We start from the raw sequence: 14,481 nt of genomic DNA, 5'->3' as shown, positions 1-14,481 counted from the left end.
CCACCACCATCATAGCCTATCTCAGCCCCGCCCAACCCCCCAGGCTCTGGCTTCCCCTTTTGAGTCCCAGGTCAGCTCCACCCACAGGGAAGTGAGTCACCACCAGGATGTCGAGTACGTCAGCTGCCCTGCCCCACACCCAGAAACGCCTGGCTTGAAACAGGCTCTGAGATGCGCCCACCTCTGGGGCAGGGCGGCCGGTTACACAGGGACCTTTTGCCCTGCACTGAGATGCAGCCACCTCTGGGGCAGGGCGGCTGGTTACCCAGGGACCCCTCCCCCAGCGCTGAGATGCGCCCACATCTGGGGTGGGGTGGCCGGTTACCCGGGGACCCCTCGTCCGGCGCTGAGATGCACCCACCTCTGGGGCGGGGCGGCCGGTTGCCCAGGAACCCCTCCCCAGTGCTGTATTCAGCATTCGAGGAACAGTACCACCCCCCTACCCCACACATCTGCCACGGGACGCTCCCATGAGTCACTGCACCCTGGGGGTGGCAGGGAGCAGCAGGAAGTGCCTGAAAACAGAACCTGGCCCTAACCCCACAGTTCCCCCCGCGCCAGGAACGTACCTGCGGATTGTGTGACCTCAGAGGGGTATTTTACTCTTCCAATCAAAACAGATGGGCTGTGCCCGACAGCTGCCCCTGATGCCAGCCTGGGACCAGCCCCACCTGCCCCCTGCTGAGCCCCCCACAGCGCCCCCTGGCTAAGACACCATCTTTCAAACCCACAGCACAGCAGGACCGTAGGTGCCCCCATCTCCCCCAGAACAGGAGACTGGGAGCCAGGACGCCTGGGTTCCATCCTGCCGCAGGTGGGGCTGATGGTGCATCAGCTGATCCTTCAACCCAGCTTCACCCCTCACAACAGGCCCCACCCTCAATCCCTCACTCCCCTACTGGCTGAGAACTGTAGCCAACCCAGGCCTCTGGCAACTGGGGAAACTGAGGCACAGAGGCCAAGTGGGAGACACATGGGCCCTGTTGCTTATTAACCAACTGGGCCCTGACCCCAGGCAGCCTCAGGCCTCCGGTGGCAGCTGCCCCAGCGCTCACATACCTTCCCATCACCACCCCCTCAACCCCACGCCCCTCACAGAGCCAGGGAGAGAACCCAGGAGTCCTGGCTCCCAGCCCCCCCTGCTCTAACCCACCAACCCCCACTCCCCTCCGAGAGCCACGGAGGGAACCCAGGAGTCCTGGCTCCCAGCCCCACCCCTGCTCTGACCCAGCAGCCCCCACACCCCTCCCAGAGCCAGGGAGAGAACCCAGGAGTCCTGGCCCCCAGCCCCACCCCTGCTCTGACCCAGCAGCCCCCACTTCCCTCCCAGAGCCGGGGCCAGAATCGTTCCATCTCCCTGCGCAAGACTCCAGCTGTTGAACATGTGGAGCGGGCTGGGGGGGGTAAAAACTCTCCGAACACAGCACCGGTTCTGGCCTTGCTTAGCGGCTATAATTTCCCACCCGGGTTTTCCTTCTCCTCCCGAGTCCGAGGAAAGAACCCAACAGAGAAGGGTCGTCCCTTGGGCACAGATCCGAGACCCAACACCTCCCCCGGGCAAAAAAAAAAATCCAGCGGCTCCAACCCGGGGAGAAGTGGAGGGAAGAACAGAACGAAAAAGGAAACGAAAAGAAAAAACGAGGTCTTTGTACAAGGCCGGAGGAGGGGGGGGGGCAGAGTCTTGTAAAACCAGACCACCACCCCCCGGCCTGATCGGACACGTCCATCCGCGCGCCGTGAAGCTGCACACCCCCTTTCTTTGTCCCGCTGCCGGATAAGCTCCGCCCTCTGAGTCAGTCCCCGCCCATTCTTGGCACAGGGCCGGGTGTGGGGGGGAGTAGGTTGGTGGGGAATTGGGGGGGGGGTGACCCCCCCCTCCGCTCTTTTCCAGAGTTCAGGAATCGGTGGCAGAGTCCACGTGGTGGTGATGGTGGCAGGGGTGGGATCCGGCGGAGGTCAGGGGCCAACGCCTGAAGAAAGGAGGTGCTGACGGCACCAGAGGTGGTGCTGATGGAAGTTCCGGCTCAGCACCGACCGCACGTCCGCTGTGAACCTGGGGAGGGGAAGGGAAGCGTTAGGAGGGAACCCAGGAGTCCTGGCTCCCAGACCCCTCTCCTAATTACCCAGACCCCTTTGAGCGAGGGACCCCTAGGTACCAGCACAGAGACTGTGCAGTTTCAAAGGATCCACCTTGCTGGATCACCACCTAATAATTGACCTGGGGAACTCCTCGCCACAGGACATCGCGACCGCCAAAAATGTAACGGGATCGGGAAAATAAAGTTCCTGGAGGGTGGATCAGTCAACAGTTAGTAACCCAGGCAGGTGGAGACGCGACTCCACAGAGGAGGGCGCCCGGCAGGGTGGTGCCGCAAGGATTCAGGGCTCGGCCCCACACAGGAGCATCCTGCTCAGTCAGCCTGGGCTCTGTGGCGTGGGTCGGGGGGTCTGTCGGATACTGAGGCATCAGGTTCCAACCCTTCTGCCTGCGACCGCCTGGATCTCCAGCTCAGAACAGTGCGGGGTTTTAAGCGGAGCCAGGGAGAGAACTCAGGAGTCCTGGCTCCCAGACCCCATGCTCTGACCCACCAGCCCCCACTCCCCTCCCAGAGCCGGGGAGAGAACCCAGGTGTCCTGGCTCCCAGCCCCCATGCTCTGACCCACCAGCCCCCACTCCCCTCCCAGAGCCGGGGAGAAAACCCAGGAGTCCTGGCTCCTAGCCCCCCCTGCTCTGACCCACCAGCCCCCACTCCCCTTCCAGAGCCGGGGAGAGAACCCAGGAGTCCTGGCTCCTAGCCCCGCCTGCTCTAACCCACCAGCCCCCATTCGCCTCCCAGAGCCAGGGAGAGAACAGGAGTCCTGACTCCCAGCCCCCCCTGCTCTAACCCACCAGCCCCCACTCGCCTCCCAGAGCCGGGGAGAGAACCCAGGAGTCCTGGCTCCCAGCCCCCCCTGCTCTAACCCACCAGCCCCCACTTCCCTCCTGCTGCTGGGAGGGAATCCAGGAGGCCTGGCTCCCAGCCCCTCGTCCCCTCCCTAGAGAACCCCGGCGTCCTGGCCCCCAGCCCCCGGCGGGTACCTCAGGGCGTCCAGCATGGGCAGCAGGATGAGCAGGGCCGTGTCGCTGGGGTCGCTGAACCACGACTTGATGGGGATGGCGTTGTCTAGGAGAGAGGGACAGACGGACGCCTCTTAAAGGGGCGGCGCTGGCCAACTGGGGAAGGGGAGGTGTACATCCTCCTCCCCCCCCGCAGTACCACATACCCAGATGCTGCCCCACCTCCCGTACCCCAGCAGACCCCTGGGGGGGGCATCTCTGTGGCTCATGATCCCTCCCCATCCATTTGGGGTGAGCCACTTCTCTAGAGTCAGGACATTAGCGCAATCAGGAGGCAGCTGGGGGTTAGAGCAGGGGGGGCTGAGAGCCAGGACTCCTGGGTTCTCTCACCAGCTCTGGGAGGGGAGTTGGGGCTGGTGGGTCAGAGCAGGGGAGGCTGGGAGCCAGGACTCCTGGGTTCTCTCCCTGGCTCTGGGAGGGGCGTGGGGGCTAGGGGGTAGTGCGGGGGGCTGGCTCGTACCTGGATGGCTCCGGTAGGCGCCCGGCAAGTTGTCCAGGATGACGACACTCGACAGGTCACTGTGCACCACCGACAGGTCCTTGATGTAGCTGCCCAGCTCCAAAGTGCAGTGCTGGGGAGGGGGAGAGGCGGGGGCGTGGGGGGTGAGTGGCTACTAACCCCTAGGGTGCCCCCCCCAGTGCCCCAGCCCACACTCCTCCCCCCCACCAGGGCCATGCTGGGAGATTAGGAGGACGGGGGGGGAATGCAGGGGCACCCCAGCAGCCACCCAGCAGGCAACTGGCTGCTCCCTCTCACCAGCTGAAGCCACGCCCTCTTCTCCTTAGCTCTTCTAACCAAAGCCCCGCCCCAGCTCCCTGTAAGCTCCGCCCCATCCCCTGCTCCCCGAAAGCCCTGCCCCCAGACTCCCTATGCTCTGCCCCAGCCCCTTCACCCTGCTCCCCCTAGCCCCCGCTGATTTCTCTAAGCTCCACCCCCAGTCCCCCTGCTCTCCAAAGCCACGACCCCTACCCCATCTAAGCTCCACCCCCAGTCCCCCACTCCAAAGCCACGCCCCCAGCTCCACCTAAGCTCCACCCCATCCCTCCTCTGCTCTCCAAAGCCACGCCCCCAGCTCCACCTAAGCTCCACCCCATCCCTCCTCTGCTCTCCAAAGCCACGCCCCCAGCTCCACCTAAGCTCCACCCCATCCCTCCTCTGCTCTCCAAAGCCACGCCCCCAGGTCCACCTGAGCTCCACCCCATCCCTCTTCTGCTCTCCAAAGCCACGCCCCCAGCTCCACCTAAGCTCCACCCCATCCCTCCTCTGCTCTCCAAAGCCACGCCCCCAGGTCCACCTGAGCTCCACCCCATCCCTCCTCTGCTCTCCAAAGCCACGCCCCCAGCTCCACCTAAGCTCCACCCCATCCCTCCTCTGCTCTCCAAAGCCACGCCCCCAGCTCCACCTAAGCTCCACCCCATCCCTCCTCTGCTCTCCAAAGCCACGCCCCCAGCTCCACCTAAGCTCCACCCCATCCCTCCTCTGCTCTCCAAAGCCACGCCCCCAGCTCCACCTAAGCTCCACCCCATCCCTCCTCTGCTCTCCAAAGCCACGCCCCCAGCTCCACCTAAGCTCCACCCCATCCCTCCTCTGCTCTCCAAAGCCACGCCCTCAGCTCCACCTAAGCTCCACCCCATCCCTCCTCTCCAAAGCCACACCCCCAGCCACACCTAGGCTCCACCCTCAGTTCCCCCCACTCTGCTCTCCAAAGCCACACCCCAGCTCCATCTAAGCTCCACCCCAGACCCCCCTCTCCAAAGCCACACCCCCAGCCACACCTAGGCTCCACCCTCAGTTCCCCCCACTCTGCTCTCCAAAGCTACACCCCAGCTCCATCTAAGCTCCACCCCCAGCCCCCCTCTCCAAAGCCACACCCCCAGCCACACCTATGCTCCACCCTCAGTTCCCCCCACTCTGCTCTCCAAAGCCACACCCCAGCTCCATCTAAGCTCCACCCCCAGCCACACCTAAGCTCCACCCTCAGTTCCCCCCACTCTGCTCCCCAGACCCCACCCCTCCTTCCCCATCGTCCCTCCCCTGCCATCTCTGCACCCCCCACTCACCTGCCGGTAATACCTTCTCTTGAGGATACTCCTGTTGTTGTCCAGCTTGTCGGCCACCGCGGAGCCGTAGATCTCCATGCTGGCCGTGAACACCACCAGCTCGTACCACTGGCTCACCTGGCATGGGGCGGGGGGGGAGGAAATCAGTGCAGGATGGAGACCTCCACCTCCTCCCAGCGGGGTGGTGGAGGGGCAGCCAGATACCCCCATGGGCCCCCGAGAGAGCAGTCATGATGGCAGTGTCTTTGGGCACACATGCATGGTCATGGCAGTCCAGTTCTATGGAGGGCAGGGGGTCTAGTGGTTAGAACAGGGGGGCTGGGAGCCAGGACTCCTGGGTTCTCCCCCCGGCTCTGGGAGGGGAGTGGGGGCTGGTGGGTCAGAGCAGGGGGGGCTGGGAGCCAGGACTCCTGGGTTCTCTCCCCAGCTCTGGGAGGGGAGTGGGGGCTGGTGGGTCAGAGCAGGGGGGGCTGGGAGTCAGGACTCCTAGGTTCTCTCCCTGGCTCTGGGAGGGGAGTGGGGGCTGGTGGGTCAGAGCAGGGGAGGTTAGGACCCAGGACTCCTGGTTTCCATCCCTTGGCTCTGCCACCAGCCTGCTTGGGTAAGTTCCTTCCCCTCTGTGCCTCTCACACTCGGTCTAGACCGATCTCTTTGGGGAACGACTCATCTACCTGCACACACAACACCCAGCGACAGTCTACGGTATCACTTGAAAAGCCATAATCTGCTGACTATCACCGTCCTGTTCAACTGTGCTCCCCAACGCTGCCTAAGCCGTGATGAGATTTTACTGCGTCTCTGGTACTGAAACACATTGCGAGTCAAGAGAGGACTGGCCACAGGTGTTAGACAACCAGTCGCTAGGGCAGAGTCTGGGGGTTTCCCTCAGGAACAGCAGTTGTTTGCAACTCTGAACCGTTCGTCCCACGGAACGAAACATTTCAAAAGTTTACAACTGAACGTTAACTTAATACAGCTTGGAAACTTCACTGTCACTGTAGCTCCAGGCAGCAAGTGCTCTGTGCATTACCCAGTGTTGACCCACGGTGTCACTATTTTTCTATGAGAGAAATCCTCTGTGCATTACCTGGCGTGGCCACACAGTGTCACTGTTGCCTTGTGAGGGAAATGTTCTGTGCATTACCCTGCGTGGCCATACGGTGTCACTGTTGCTCGATGATAGAAATGCTCTGTGCATTACCCTGTGTGGCCCCAGGGTGTCACTCTTGCTCCATGCAAGAAATGCTCTGTGCATTACCCACGTGGCCACACTGTGTCACTGTTCTACCGTGAGGGAAATGCTCTGTGCATTACTCGTCGCGGCCACACTGTGTCACTGTTGCTCCATGATAGAATTGCTCTGTGCGTTATCCTGCATGGCCACACGGTGTCACTGTAGCTATATGCAGGAAATGCTCTGTGCATTACCCCACCTCTTCGCATGGTGTCACTGTTGCTCCATGTAGGAAATGCTCTGTGCATTACCCTGCATGGTCACACCATGTCACTGTTGCTCCATGCGGGAAATGATCTGTGCATTAACCTGCGTGGCCACACAGTGTCACTGTTGCTCTGTGAGAGATATCCTTAGTGCATTACCCTGCGTGGCCACACAGTGTCACTGTTGGTCCATGCGGAAAATGCTCTGTGCATTATCCAGTGTGGCCACATGGTGTCACTATTTTTCTATGAGACAAATCCTCTGTGCATTACCTGGCGTGGCCACACAGTGTCACTGTTGCTCTGTGAGGGATATCCTTCATGCGTTACCCAGCGTGGTCACATTGTGTCACTGTAGCTCCAGGCAGGAAATGTTCTGTGCATTACCCCGCGTGGCCACACGGTATCACTGTTGCTCCATGCGGGAAATGCTCTGTGCATTATCCAGTGTGGCCACACCGTGTTACTGTTGCTCCATGCAGGATATGATCTGTGCATTACCCTGCGTGGCCACACGGTGTCACTGTTGCTCCATTCTGGAAATGCTCTGTGCATTACCCTCTGTGGCCACACGGTGTCACTGTTCCTCCGTCAGAGAAACGCTCTGTGTATTACCCTGCATGGCCACGTGGTTTTAATATTCCTCTGTGGGGGACATCCTTACTGCATTACCCTGCGAGACCACACGGTGTCACTCTTGATCTGTGATGGAAATGCTCTGTGCATTAACCAGTGTGGCCAGACGGTGTCACTATTTTTCTATGAGAAATCCTCTGTGCATTACCTGTCGTGGCCACACAGTGTCACTGTTGCTCTGTGAGGGATATCCTTCATGCATTACCCAGCGTGGTCACTCTGTGTCACTGTAGCTCCATGCAGGAAATGCTCTGTGCATTACCCCGCGTGGCCACACGGTATCACTGTTGCTCCATGCGGGAAATGCTCTGTGCATTACCCTGTGTGGCCACATGTTGTCACTGTTGCTCCATTCGGGAAATGCTCTGTGCATTACCCTGCGTGGCCACATGGTGTCACTCTTGCTCCATTCAGGAAATGCTCTGTGCATTACCCTGCGTGGCCATACGGTGTCACTGTTCTACCGTGAGGGAAATGCTCTGTGCATTAGCCCACGTGGCCACACTGTGTCACTGTTCTACCCTGAGTGAAATGCTCTGTGCATTACTCGTCGCGGCCACACTGTGTCACTGTTGCTCCATGATAGAAATGCTCTGTGCTTTATCCTGCATGGCCAAACGGTGTCACTGTAGCTATATGCAGGAAATGCTCTGTGCATTACCCCTCATGTTCACACGGTGTCACTGTTGATCCATGTAGGAAATGCTCTGTGCATTACCCTGCATGGCCACACCATGTCACTGTTACTGCATGCGGGAAATGTTCTGTGCATTACCCAGTGTGGCCACAGGGTGTCACTGTTGCTCCATTCGGGAAATGCTCTGTGCATTATCCAGTGTGGCCCCACGGTGTCACTATTTTTCTATGAGAGAAATCCTCTGTGCATTACCTGGTGTGGCCACACAGTGTCACTGTTGCTCTGTGAGGGATATCCTTCGTGCATTACCCTACGTGGCCACACAGTGTCACTGTAGATCCACGCAGGAAATGCTCTGTGCATTACCATCTGTGGCCACACGGTGTCACTGTTCCTCCGTCAGAGAAACGCTCTTTGTATTACCCTGCATAGCCACACGGTGTCACTATTTTTCTATGAGAAATCCTCTGTGCATTACCTGGTGTGGCCACACAGTGTCACTGTTGCTCTGTGAGGGATATCCTTCATGCATTACCCAGCGTGGTCACTCTGTGTCACTGTAGCTCCAGGCAGGAAATCCTCTGTGCATTACCGGGTGTGGCCACACAGTGTCACTGTTGCTCTTTGAGGGAAATGTTCTGTGCATTACCCCACGTGGCCACACGGTGTCACTGTAGCTCCAGGCAGGAAATGCTCTGGGCATTACCCTGCATGGCCACACCATGTCACTGTTGCTCCTTGCAGGAAATGCTCTGTGCATTACCCTGCGTGGCCACACACTGTCACTGTAGCTCCAGGCAGGAAATGCTCTGTGCATTACCCAGTGTGGCCCCACGGTGTCACTATTTTTCTATGAGAGAAATCCTCTCTGCATTACCTGGCGTGGCCACACAGTGTCACTGTTGCTCCATGACAGAAATGCTCTGTGCATTACCCGGCGTAGCCACACAGTGTCACTGTTGCTCTGTGAGGAACAGCTCTGTGCGTTACCCCGCGTGGCCACACCGTGTCACTGTTGCTCCATGCAGGAAATGCTCTGTGCATTAGCCACGTGGTCAGAAGTGTCACTGTTGCTCCATGCAGGAAATGCTCTGTGCATTACCCACGTGGTCAGACGTGTCACTGTTGCTCCATTCGGGAAATGCTCTGTGCATTAGCCCACGTGGCCACACGGTGTCACTGTTCTACCATGAGGGAAATGCTCTGTGCATTACTCGTCGCGGCCACATTGTGTCACAGTTGCTCCATGATAGAAATGCTCTGTGCGTTATCCTGCATAGCCACACGGTGTCACTGTAGCTATATGCAAGAAATGCTCTGTGCATTACCTCACGTGTTCACACGGTGTCACTGTTGCTCCATGTAGGAAATGCTCTGTGCATTACCCTGCGTGGCCACATAGTGTCACTGTTGCTCCATCCGGGAAATGCTCTGTGCATTATCCAGTGTGGCCCCACGGTGTCCCTATTTTTCTATGAGAGAAATCCTCTGTGCCTTACCTGACGTGGCCACACAGTGTCACTGTTGCTCTGTGAGGGATATCCTTCGTGCATTACCCTACGTAGCCACACCGTGTCACTTTAGGTCCATGCAGGAAATGTTCTGTGCATTACCCAGTGTGGCCACACGGTATCACTGTTGCTCCATTCGGGAAATACTCTGTGCATTACCCAGTGTGGCCCCACGGTATCACTGTTGCTCCATTCGGGAAATACTCTGTGCATTACCCAGTGTGGCCCCACGGTGCCACTATTTTTCTATGAGAGAAATCCTCTGTGCATTACCTGGCGTGGCCACACAGTGTCACTGTTGCTCCATGACAGAAATGCTCTGTGCATTACCCGGCGTGGCCACACAGTGTCACTGTTGCTCTGTGAGGGAAATGCTCTGTGCATTACCCTGCGTGGCCATTCGGTGTCACTGTTGCTCCATGCGGGAAATGCTCTGTGCATTACCCTGTGTGCCCACAGCGTGTCACTCTTGCTCCATGCAAGAAATGCTCTGTGTATTACCCAGTGTGGCCACACTGTGTCACTGTTGCTCCATGAGATAAATGCTCTGTGTATTAGCCGGCGTGGCCACACGGTGTCACTGTTGCCTTGTGAGGGAAATGTTCTGTGCATTACGCTGCGTGGCCATACGGTGTCACTGTTGCTCCATGATAGAAATGCTCTGTGCATTACCCTGTGTGGCCACAGGGTGTCACTCTTGCTCCACGCAGGAAATGCTCTGTGCGTTACCCCGCGTGGCCACCCAGTGTCACTGTTGCTCCATGCAGGAAATGCTCTGTGCATTAGCCCACGTGGCCACACTGTGTCACTGTTCTACCGTGAGGGAAATGCTCTGTGCATTACTCGTCGCAGCCACACTGTGTCACTGTTGCTCCATGATAGAAATGCTCTGTGCGTTATCCTGCATGGCCACACGGTGTCACTGTAGCTATATGCAGGAAATGCTCTGTGCATTACCCCACCTCTTCACACAGTGTCACTGTAGCTATATGCAGGAAATGCTCTGTGCATTACCCCACGTGTTCACACGGTGTCACTGTTGCTCCATGTAGGAAATGCTCTGTGTATTACCCTGCATGGCCACACCATGTCACTGTTGCTCCATGCAGGAAATGTTCTGTGCATTACCCTGCGTGGCCATACGGTGTCACTGTTGCTCCATGCGGGAAATCCTCTGTGCATTACCCTGTGTGGCCACACGGTGTCACTGTTCCTCCGTCAGAGAAACGCGCTGTGTATTACCCTGCATGGCCACATGGTTTTAATATTCCTCTGTGGGGGACATCCTTACTGCATTACCCTGCGAGACCACACGGTGTCACTCTTGCTCTGTGATGGAAATGCTCTGTGCATTACCCAGTGTGGCCGCACGGTGTCACTGTTGCTCCATGTGGGAAATGCTCTGTGCATTAATAGGATGGAGCAGGGACTGTCTGTGTGGGGGACGGGAGAGCAGGGGGTGACTTTAGGTGAGGGACAGGACCTAAGCCTCTAACTCGAGCTAGGCAGCGGGGAGGGGTCAGCACCTTTGCTGCGAAGCTGGACACAGGAAGGGGCCGGCTGGAGGGAGCTGGGTTAGTTCAGTTTCAGTTTTGGGCTGAGTGGTTGGAATTCAGGGAATCCCAAACTGGGGACTAAACTTCCAGAACCCCCAGAAGGACTCAGCTGGGGTCCTGGTTGTGCCCAAAAGCTCTGCTGTATCCTTTGTTCCTCTTGGCCAAAAAAATCCTTCTGTTTTACTGGCTAGCTGAGAGTCACTATGAGTCCCAGGAAGAGGGGTGCAGGACTGGACTCCCCCACACTCCGTGACACCCCCTAAGCCCCTCCAGGACCCCTGAAGCCTGGACGTAGGTATCTGTGCCCCCCACCAAAACCCCCTAAGCTCCCCCCAGGATCCCTATATCCTGGACGTAGGTATCTGTGCACGCTCACGAACCCACTGATCATCCCAGCGATCCCTACAGCATGGACGTAGGTATCAGCACCCCCAAAATGCCCCAAAGCAATCCCGGGATGCCTACAGCCTTGATATAGGTATCTGTGCCCCTCCCAACCTCCTTATACCCCCAGAACTCCTCCAGCCTGGATGTAGCTATTTCTGCCCACCAGGAACCCCCTCAGCCCCCCCACCAGGACTTCTCCAGCGTGGACATAGGTATCTCTGCCCTCCACAAGCCCCCTAAAACCCCTAGGGCCCCCTCCAGCCTGGTTGTAGGTACATGTACCCCCCACAAACTCCCTAAGTTCCCCAGGGCCCCCTCCAACTGGGACGTAGGTATCTGCTCAACCCACAACCTCCTAAGTACCCAGGGACCCCTAGAGTCTGGACATAGATATCTGTGCCCCCCACAAACCCCCTAAGCCCCCCGGGACCCCTACAGCCTGGATGTAGGTATATCTGCCCCAAAAAAACTCAGTAATCCCTCTCCAGACCCTTCCAACCTGGACGTAGGTATCTTTGCCCTGCACAAACTCATAAGCACCCAAGGTAACCCAAAGCCTGAACGTAGGTATCTGCGCCCCCCACGAATCCCCTAAGCTCCCAGGGACCCCTATAGCCTGGATGCAGGTATCTGAGCCCCCACAAACCCCCTAATGCTCCCGGGACCCCAACAGCCTGGACAGTCTTATCTGTGCCCCCCACACACCCCCTAAGCCCCATGGGATTCCTCCAGCCTGGAGGTAGGTATCTGAGCCCCCAACGAACCCCCTAAGCCCCCCGGGACCCCTCTAGTCTGCACCTAGGTATCTGTGACCCCCTAAAACCCCCTAAGTCCCCCCAGACCCCTCCAGCCTGGATGTAGGTAACTGTGACCCTCAGAAACCCCCTAACCCCCCAGGAACCCCTACAACCTGAACATAGGTATCTGTGCCCCCCACAACCCCGTAATCCCCTCCGGGACCCCTACAGCCTTGACGTAGGTATCTTGGCTCCCGACAAACCAGCTAAGTGCCCCAGGGACCCCTACAGCCTGGACATAGGTATCTGTGTCCCCATGAACCCCCTAAGCCCCCAGGGACCTTTACAGAGTGGACATTGGTATCTGTACCCCCCTTAGACCCCCTAAGCCACCTGGGACCCCTCCAGTCTACACCTAGATATCTGTGAGCCCCTAAAACCCCCAAGCCCCGTTAGACCCCTCCAGCCTGGATGTAGGTAACTGTGCCCCTCAGAAACCCCCTAACCCCCCAGGAAACCCTACAGCCTGGAAGTAGGCATCTGTGCCCCTGACAACCCCCTAATCCACCCTGGACCCCTACAGCCGGGACGTAGGTATCTTGCCCCTGACAAAACCCCTAACCCCCAGGGACCCCTACAGCCTAGACCTAGGTATCTGTGCCCCCTACAAATACCCTAAGCCTCCCAGGACCTCTGCAGCCAGGACATAGGTATCTGGGCCCCCCATGAACCCCCTAAGATTCACAGCGACCCCTCCAGCCTGAACGTAGGTATCCGTGACCCTTCCCAAACCCCCTAAGCCTCCCCTGGACCCCTAGAGCCTGGACGTAGGTATCTGTGCCCCCCACAACTCCCTAAACCCTCCAGGGACCCATACAGATGGGACGTAGATATCTTTGCTGCCCAGAAACTCCCTAATCCATCCCAGTACCCCTACAGCCTGGACTTTCATATCTGTGCCCCCCCAGAACCCATCTTAGCCCCCTGGGACCCCTACAGCCTGGACGTAAGTATCTGAGACCCCCATGAACCCCCGAATCCCCCGGGACACTTACAGCCTGGATGTAGGTATCACTGCCCCCCAGAAGCTCATTAATTCCTCCAGGGACACCTCCAACCTGGACGTAGGTATCTGTGCCCCCCACCAACCCCCATAAGTCCCCCCGGGACCCCTACAGCATGGACGTAGGTATCTGGGCCCCCCAAGAAACCCCTAAGCCCCTCAGGGATCCCTACTGCCTGGACGTAGGTATCTGCACCCCCCGCGATCCTCCTAAGCCCCCCAGGGATCCCAACAGCCTGGACGTAGGTGTCTGTGCCACCACAAATCCACTAAGTCTGCCAGAGAGTCCCACAGCCGGGACGTAAGTATCTGTGCCCCCATGAACCTCTTAATCCCCCCAGGGACCTCTACACTCTTGACGTTGGTACATGTACCCCCCATAAACCCCCTAAGCCCCACCTGGACCCATCCTGCTTGGACATAGGTAACTGTGCCCCTCAGAAATCCCCTCACCCCCCAGGATCCCCTACAGTCTGGATGTAGGTATCTGTGCCCTCACAAACCCGCTAAGCTCCCTATTGACCTCAACAGCCTGGATGTAGGTATCTGTACCCACATAAACTCCTAAGACCCCCAGGACCCCTCCAGCCTGGACATAGATATCTGTGCCCCCAAAGAACCCCCTAAGCCCATCCGGGAACCCTCCAGCCTGAATGCAGGTTTCTGTACCTGCCCACAAACCCCGTTAAGTCCACCCGGGACCCTTCGAGCATGGACTTATTTGTCTGTGCCCCCCAAGAACCTCCTAAGACCCCACGGGCCCCCTCCAGCCTGGACGTAAGTATCTGTGCCCCCACAAACCCCCTAAGCCCCAAAAGGACCCCTATAGCCTGGACATAGATATCTGTGCCAATAGGAAACCCACTTAGGCCTTGGCTACACTTGCAGGTCTGCAGCGCTGGGAGTTACAGCTGTCTTCGTACAGCTGTGTAGGGAAAGCGTCGCAGGGTGGCCACACTGACAGCTACCAGCGCTGCAGTGTGGCCACATTTGCAGCGCCGCTGGGAGTGGTGCATTGTGGGCAGCTATCCCAGCGTTCAAGTGGCTGCAACGTGCTTTTCAAAAGAGGGGGGCGGGGTGGAGTGTGACAGGGAGCGTGGGGGAGACAGAGGGAGTGGATTTTTGGAGCTGACACTGTGTCAGCTCCCTGCCTTGCAAGTTCTAAGGACTGGAAGATACACAGCACCTACCTTCAATCATTTTAAAAGTTTTGAGCCCTTCCCCCACCCCTCTCTTATTCACTAAATGCAAATTATGCACTCCTAAATAGCCTTCAGACCACATAAGCAGCTGCTCCAAAACAGACTCCCCCCTCCCCCCCGCCGTGTTGCTTCT

General features: G+C 58.2%; 1 protein-coding gene across 1 annotated transcript; it reads right to left on the bottom strand.

Moving 5' to 3' along the window:
- Window positions 1-1,430: 1,430 nt before the first annotated feature.
- Window positions 1,431-5,389, bottom strand: LOC127039770 (CTD nuclear envelope phosphatase 1-like). The gene is made up of 4 exons (XM_050933628.1): window positions 5,180-5,389; window positions 3,579-3,690; window positions 3,080-3,164; window positions 1,431-2,053 (listed from the first exon to the last, which is right to left on the bottom strand). The coding sequence occupies exons 1-4, from the start codon at window positions 5,387-5,389 to the stop codon at window positions 1,957-1,959; spliced, it is 504 nt and encodes a 167-aa protein (XP_050789585.1). The 3' UTR covers window positions 1,431-1,956.
- Window positions 5,390-14,481: the final 9,092 nt, after the last annotated feature.

This window comes from Gopherus flavomarginatus, chromosome 23, assembly GCF_025201925.1.
Source record: "Gopherus flavomarginatus isolate rGopFla2 chromosome 23, rGopFla2.mat.asm, whole genome shotgun sequence".
Classification (NCBI taxonomy): domain Eukaryota; kingdom Metazoa; phylum Chordata; order Testudines; family Testudinidae; genus Gopherus; species Gopherus flavomarginatus.
The sequence above is the reverse complement of the archived record's forward strand: the minus strand, read 5'-3'. Positions and strand labels throughout refer to the sequence as shown.